At 36.9% G+C, this 7,987-nt stretch overlaps 1 protein-coding gene across 1 annotated transcript; it reads left to right on the top strand.

Moving 5' to 3' along the window:
- Positions 1–1,597: 1,597 nt before the first annotated feature.
- Positions 1,598–5,486, top strand: LOC126596011 (probable serine/threonine-protein kinase At1g54610). Its single transcript, XM_050262433.1, has 7 exons — positions 1,598–2,282; positions 2,593–2,877; positions 3,001–3,318; positions 3,518–3,745; positions 3,928–4,028; positions 4,443–4,554; positions 4,884–5,486. Exons 1-7 carry the CDS (start codon positions 1,902–1,904, stop codon positions 5,178–5,180), a joined length of 1,722 nt encoding a protein of 573 aa, XP_050118390.1. The 5' UTR covers positions 1,598–1,901; the 3' UTR covers positions 5,181–5,486.
- Positions 5,487–7,987: the final 2,501 nt, after the last annotated feature.

The raw sequence follows: 7,987 nt of genomic DNA on the forward strand, positions 1-7,987 counted from the left end.
GACTAAATAATTGTGTGTGTACGTCAAGTTCTTTTAGCTTTTAGTAAACTTCACTGTACAAAAAAAATCTAAAGATAAATTGTAAATTGGCAAGGAGTTTGCTAGGCAGACTGGCCTATAAAGCAAGTCTTGAGGACTCACCATACACGTGACTATTGGTGTAGAACAATTCATTTAGAATCGATTTCGGTGAAGTTGATTTTGGATTACACAAGCACATAATGTGTGTTTTTGAAAGAAGCATAGTATATGTGCTTCTTGCAAGATACACTTAAAATGTTTTTTCTGGGATCCACTTAGATTTTACTGAGGATAAGTTTAAAAAACTTTCACCAAAAACATTTTTCAATCGTTTTAAAAACACTTTTAACGAGCCCTGAATTCCCCGTTTGGACAAAAAAAATAACACAATAAAAGGGAGTACATTTTTACCTAATCAATCTCAAACAAATTAGATGAGCATTTTTATACGTATCTCCATGAAGAGCATTTGAATATTTGGCAAGAGAGTTCAATCAACATGGGACATTCATGTGGAACCCATCGCACCTTCTCACCAAACTACAACAAATGACATTTAGCTAACCTTGACATGAAACATGATTTGTTATATATAGATATTTATCAGATATTTTCGAAACTTGATCTTATGTTTAGACCAGCCAGGTTAGGAGTTGTTTAATACGTCAAAATTTTGACATTAAGTGTGCAGGTCAAGTGATCAAATCTTTACCCTTACACAACGAATTCAACATGATGTCATATGTTTGAATTCCTTTCTCTAATATCGTTTGTATAAAAATAAATGTTTGCAATAAACCAGCAAAGAATATAGACTCCCTTAAAAAAAACCCATAAATTGGCTAGAATTTAGACATTTTGCTACCAAATACATCAGAAGGAGATATATATTGATCTGATAAATTGAGAGAGAGAGAGAGAGAGAGAGAGAGAGATGATAGAGACAGAGAGAGGGTCAAAAAACACAGAAAGAGAAAGTGCATAAAATTTGAAAGGAGGATCCACATGAATCCATGATCTTTTACTCTTTTCTAACATTCTCTTTTACTAAATCTTTGAAGTCCAACTTCACCAACAAATTAAATTAAACTATACTTTAATTTATGAAAAAAATATATACAAAAATTAAAGCAAAGTACAAAATTTTAATTAAAATATTTTTTTGTTTCAAAATTAAAATGAAAGTTAGAAATACTAATCATATGTAATAAGCCTTGATTAAACTACAATTTGACGTCAGTTTGTTATCAGTACCATATTTAGTGGAGTAATTTCTGCATTCCCTTTTCACCTTTAAGTAAAAAAAAAGTGTGAGAATCACTTCTCATCAATTCAAATACGAAGAAAATCCAATAAACAAAATCGTCATCTTTCTTAGCCCCACTCTATCATGAACATCTTCTTTGTAACATGCTCTACATACTCGACCACGGAATGCTCCTAATGAAATTTCTCTCTCCAAAAACACAAAAACAAAATCAACAATTTTTTGGTCTCAAAAACAAAATCAACAATAATTCTACTCTTTTTCTTGCTTTTGTTTTTCCTGCTTTTATTTCCTTTTTATGTAGTGTTTGTGTCCCCATAAATTGTGGGCAGCTCAGCTCTCTCTCTCTCCTCTCCTTCCAAATCATTGCTCACCTCCACTTTTGTCTCAAAAAAGCTAAGCCCTTCTCCTCAATTCCCACTCTCTTTAATCAAAACCCCTCTTTTCCCCTTCTCCTCTTCCTTCCTCCACACACCCCACATCCCACACCCCATTCCTCCCCCCAAGTCATTAGGGTTTTTTCCTCTCCCCTTCCCCTCCTCTGCTCTGTTCTGACTCCATAGCTGCAGAAGCAGAATGTGCAGAGAGGAAATGAGTCAATGACTGAGAGGAGATGGGGTGCGTCTTCAGCAGACATCCGTCCGCAAACCCTGTTGGGAATGACGGAGATGGTGAAATTAGGGTTTCCAGGAAAGCAGAGTCCACTGCCGCCGCCGCCGGCGAGGTCAGTGAGGTGAGGAATGGTGTGAATAATAGTATTAGTAACGATGATAGTAACAGTAATCGGAAGGAGAATGAGGAGGAGAGGAGTTCGAGGCCTAAAGGGGAGAAGAGACGCTCCTCCAAGCCCAATCCTAGGCTCAGCAATCCGCCCAAGCACCTCCTTGGCGAGCAGGTCGCCGCCGGTTGGCCCTCCTGGCTCTCCGCCGTCGCCGGCGAGGCCATCAATGGCTGGACGCCCCGCCGCGCCGATACATTCGAGAAGCTTGATAAGGTGAGAGCTTATATAGTGTTTGATGGTTTTTGGAGCTTCTTAATTACCGTTTGGTTGTAAAGAAAATGCAAGCAGACAAAAAGGGTTAATGTGAAATTATACGAAACAAAAGTTTGAATCTTTCTTTTTTTTTTTCATGGAACATGTTTGGTTTCTAATAGTAGCAAGTAACTCAATTTGGTAAGTTTCATTAGCGAATGGATTACTTAAGCTTTAAATTAAGTATTTAGCGATTTACTTATTAAGTTCTTACCTTTCCCGGAAATGAATGGCTTAGTAGTTGTACTTATACATGTACTATCTTGAACAGATTGGGCAAGGGACGTATAGTAATGTGTACAAAGCTAGGGATGCTTTGTCGGGGAAAATTGTTGCGCTGAAGAAAGTTCGGTTTGATAATTTGGAGCCCGAGAGTGTAAAGTTCATGGCCAGGGAGATCCTCATTCTGCGCCGTCTTGATCATCCTAATGTTGTAAAATTGGAAGGTTTAGTGACCTCAAGGATGTCATGTAGTTTGTACCTTGTATTTGAATATATGGAGCATGATTTGGCAGGACTTGCTGCAAGCCCTGCAATCAAGTTCACAGAGCCTCAGGTTTTGCAAAAGTCTCTTGCTTTTATTTTATTTAGTTTAGTTGCCATATAAAGAAACCATTTTTTCCCTTGTGCTGGGAAAATGAGCAACTTCTCTCTTATCTGTTATATGTAACTATGGCAGGTTAAGTGTTATATGAACCAACTATTATCAGGGCTGGAACACTGTCACAACCGCTATGTGCTTCATCGTGATATCAAAGGGTCCAATCTTCTTATTGACAATGGTGGGGTCCTGAAGATTGCTGATTTTGGATTGGCTTCCTTCTTTGACCCTAATTATAAGCAACCAATGACTAGTAGAGTGGTCACTTTATGGTATCGACCACCAGAGCTTCTTCTAGGTGCCACTGATTATGGTGTAGGTGTGGACCTCTGGAGTGCTGGCTGCATTTTAGCTGAGCTGTTGGCCGGAAAACCGATCATGCCAGGTCGCACAGAAGTATGTTTTAAATGCTTCTGTTTATTCACTGAGTTCCTTCACTTCACTGTATTTGGCATCGGAAGATCCTTTGCTTAGGTTTTCTTTGATGCTTTTTTTATTTGATTCATGGAATTATTTAAATTGTTGGTGTTCTGACTATGTTTGTGCATAAAAGGGATGTTTCCACTCCACCTAATTTATCTTTTACTTTAAATAGGTGGAGCAGCTACACAAGATATTTAAGTTATGCGGTTCACCTTCTGATGATTACTGGAAAAAGTCAAAGTTGCCTCATGCAACCATTTTTAAGCCTCAGCAATCATATAAACGATGCATTGCCGAGACATTTAAAGATTTTCCACCATCATCATTGCCACTAATCGAGACACTCCTTGCAATTGACCCAGCTGAGCGTCGGACTGCCACTGCTGCATTGAGGAATGAAGTGAGATTTTATATTTCACTATTAAATTGATCTTGTTCAGTTTCCTTTCTTCTTTAGTGCCTTGTATGGGATCTTGAGTAGTTTCTCATCTTAATGTAGTAGTTTATCATCCTGAGCCTGTATCTGCTTACAATTTGTTATATGTTGAATATTTTCATGTGACGGTTGTCTGTCTTTTGCAGTTCTTCACAACCAAACCTTATGCCTGCGAACCTTCTAGCCTCCCAAAATATCCACCCAGCAAAGAGATGGATGCTAAGCTACGGGATGAAGAAGCTAGAAGGTTGAATTATTTTATTTTTCTTCTAACCAATTTTCTTTTAGTTAGATTAATGGCGCACAGCTCACATGAACCTTTACAGTATTATTTAGAACCATTGCAGAGTTTTAAACCACCAAATCTTAAAATGTACAGAATCATCCACACTAATATTTTGTTGAAGCGAATGTATTGCCTTGACCATTGAATTTCCATGTATGATTGTATGTTGGTTTCCACATTTGTCCCTTTGGATTATTGATTCGTTTTTATCTGGGTTAAATTTTGATATTTATCATCTCAATGATGCTATTATTTTCATGTTTCTTTATGAGGTAGTTGTTCTTTCATCATTTTTCTAATCGCTCTAATTCACCTCCATCCAAAAGGGAAAAATTGATTGTTATATGCAACCTGAAATGAGTTTCATGATTGTAGATTGAGAGCTGCTGGCAGAGCTAACGCAGATGGTGTGAGGAAATCTCGACCACGTGATCGCAAGGGAATTCCTGCTCCAGAAGCCAATGCTGAACTTCAAGCCAATCTTGATGTATGTCATCTAATCAGCTTCTTTAAGCTACAATATTTGCTTTTGTAGGTTTAATAATTAACATAGAATTAAGTTTGCGACGGTAAATTTATCAAATGGTATCTCATACGTTTCTCTCGACAAGTGAAAAATGTTATCTAAAATATCCTCTTGGCGTGCTTTCAGATTTCATACTTGAAACTAAAATCAATGAACTTGGTTCAATATTCAGTTACTGCAGCTGATGGTGACCTTTGACTGTGTATTCACTACTTGGGGAGTTAAACTGGTTTTTTACCTAAACTTGAGCACTTGCTAGTTGTCATTCTTTATGTTTCGTCTTATTGCAGAGGCGGCGTCTAATCACACATGCAAACGCAAAGAGCAAGAGTGAGAAGTTTCCTCCTCCACACCAAGACGGAACACTTGGCTATCCTTTGGGTTCATCAAATCACATTGATCCTGCTTTTGATCCTCCGGATGTTCCATTTAGTTCCACAAACTTTTCGTATTCAAAAGAATCCATCCAAACTTGGTCTGGCCCATTGGTAGACCCTGCTGCAGTAGGGGCTCCAAGGAGAAAGAAACACTCATCCGGACAAATTCATTCACTGTCGAAGCCCTCGAGGAAAGACTCAAAACGATGAGGGTTCAGCTCGGATCAGTTAGAAAAAATGGCATTTAGAACAACTTTCTGTCATTTGGTGAGACAATTTCATGAGGCTGCAAATGCTGCCGATTCGTCCGAGCCGGGAAAGCCATACAAATTGCATGGAGAGGTGATATACAATTATGTATCTTGTAATTCAGTTTCTCATTTGTTCTGTATTTTTTTTGTACGAGATGCTTATTTATATTGTATATTTTTTTTCCTCATATTTCTCTCTCTGCCTTCGAACACTTGTATTTTAGGATATAGTTGTAATTCCAATAAACTTGTCTTGGTAACTCAATTTTTTGTTTCATTTTCGTCCCCAATTTTGTTATATGTTGCAAGATGTGAACTACATTTTCTAGACTCGGCACAAAATCAAGTGTAGTGGCGTTTTAGGATTTGTACAGCCGACGTCATTTAGTGAGATAAAGTAATGTTATTGTTGGTAAAGAAATCTCAAGTTCAGCCTGTTAGACTAGCCAGATTTTGGTTCGTTTATGTGTAAGATGTCAAATTAATCTCGTGGTGAGGGAGGGGAGGGTAGGGTGAATGGGTCGGGATTAAATTTACACGAGATTCAATTAGAATTGATTTTTGCATTCTTGTATTCGTTTTTTGCGTTTCTTTATGTGTTTATATATATTTTTTTATTCTCTTTTGATTTATTCAATTAAACAACTAAAAAAATGCATGAACGTAGAAAAAGAGTGCGAAAATCATTTTTCTTATAATTTGCAGTTATGTTTATTGTGTATTTTAATTGTAGTGGCATTAAAAGTGAATGAGGTTTGAGAGGACAAAGTGTCGTACAAAGGGAAGAGGATCCTCTCTTGAGCTCAAGATGGGGATCCTCCGGATCACGAAATCCAGACCGTTCAAATTTAATCCAACGGTTGCAATTATTATAACTTTTAGAAGGTCCCTGTTTGGAGCCGTTGGATTAAATTTGAACGGCCCAGATTTCGTGGTCAGGAGGATCCCCATCCTAAGCTCAGGAGAGGATCCTCTTCCCATAGAAAGGAGGAAACATGTTGAGTGGTCATGCTTAACAAAGCAAGAACAATTTGTCAGGGTTTTGCCAAAGCAAAGCAAACACATTAAGAAAAGAATGAAGGTGATTTTCTAATTCATAATTGTCATCAACATGAAGGAAAGCTGACCGGACAACTAACTAGAGAGTAGTGTGTTCTTTTTTCTGCGCCTAACTTCGGTATTAATTTAGTATATACCGTCTCTTGTATCTGAAGAAAAAAACTGAGTCGCTTAAAGCATCTCCAATGGAAGTCCCTACTTAGGGACTCTGACCACCACCTTTGAGGACTCATTTATGAGCTTTAGAGGAATATTCGAGTCTCTAAAAGAATATTGTCTACAATAGAAATTCCTTATAGTATAATCCCTAAATATAGGAACTAAAATATTAAAGAATTATGATTCGTTTCATTGAAATATTATAACCATCAATAAAAATAAAAAACTATTTTTACCATTGATTTTTCAAGAATTAGAAAAAAGGTCAATGAGAAGTTGCCCCACTTGTGTGGGGTCAAAAAACAAGGAAAAAAACATAAAGAGCATCGCCATTTTCACTCAAAATTAATATGAGTAAATTGTAGGAATGGTCCCTCAACTTTAATCAAATTGTAGTAATGGTCCCTCAACTAAAAATGAATTATCATTGGTCCCTCAACTTATCAAAATGTGTAGCTATAGTCTTTTTCATCAATTTCGTCAAAATTTTGTCAAAATAAGTTATGTTGGAATAACCATTTATATAATTAGGGTCCCTCAACTCATCAAAGTATGTAATTATGGTCTTTTTCGTCAACTACGTCAAAATTTTTGTCAAAATGAGTTATGTTGGAAGAACTATTGCTACAATTGGGTTAAAGTTAAGGGACCATTTCTCCAGTTGAATTCAAGTTGATGGACCAATGGTAATAGATTTTTAGTTGAAGGACCATAGCTGCACGTTTTGATGAGTTGAGGGACCAATGGTAATGGATTTTTAGTTGAGAGACCATTGCTCCAATTCAGTTAAAGTTAAGGGACCATAACTATAATTTACTCAAATTAATATGGAGTCCACTATTTGAGTCCTTATAGTCCTTGTATTTGAGAATTCTTTTGAAATATCCGACGAGTCCCTATGTATTGAAATACTTTGAGGACTTCAATTCTGGCCAATTAGAAGTCATTTGTCCTTATATTTAGATACTATATGGTTGTAGGGACTTTATTGGAGATGCTCTTGGTACTATCTCTAGTGATATTCTACGTTATTTGAAAGTGTGAGGTTGTGAGTTCGACGCTCACTTGTGGCAAGTTTACTACTAAATTATTATAGCATGCAGGTTGTGTGGCTTAGTCTAAATTTCTTAATTTTTCTTAGTAAATGTATTATTGGATAAAAATAAAATAGAGTAAATTACATAAAATTACTTCAACTATTGGGCCAGTCACAATTTTATACCCCATCTTTAAAAAAATTCAATGTCATACCTCATCTTACGAATTTGATACAATTTCCTACCTTCCGTCAGTTTGTCTGTTAATTCTTTCGTTAAATAATGACATGGCTTGATACGAGGCCCACTCTATTTAAAAATTAATTAGATATTAAAAACTAAAAAAATTAAATCATTTAATTTTTTTTTGCATGGGGGACCCACCCCTTATCCCCCTCACCCTTTCTTCCCTGCTCCCGGCTTCCCCAAACCCAAAATTAGATCCCACCCCTCTCTCGTCTTCTCTGCGCTGATCACTACCGCCACTCTCCTTTAGACCTTCCCCGCCACA

Source organism: Malus sylvestris, chromosome 13 (genome assembly GCF_916048215.2).
Source record: "Malus sylvestris chromosome 13, drMalSylv7.2, whole genome shotgun sequence".
Lineage (NCBI taxonomy): Eukaryota > Viridiplantae > Streptophyta > Magnoliopsida > Rosales > Rosaceae > Malus > Malus sylvestris.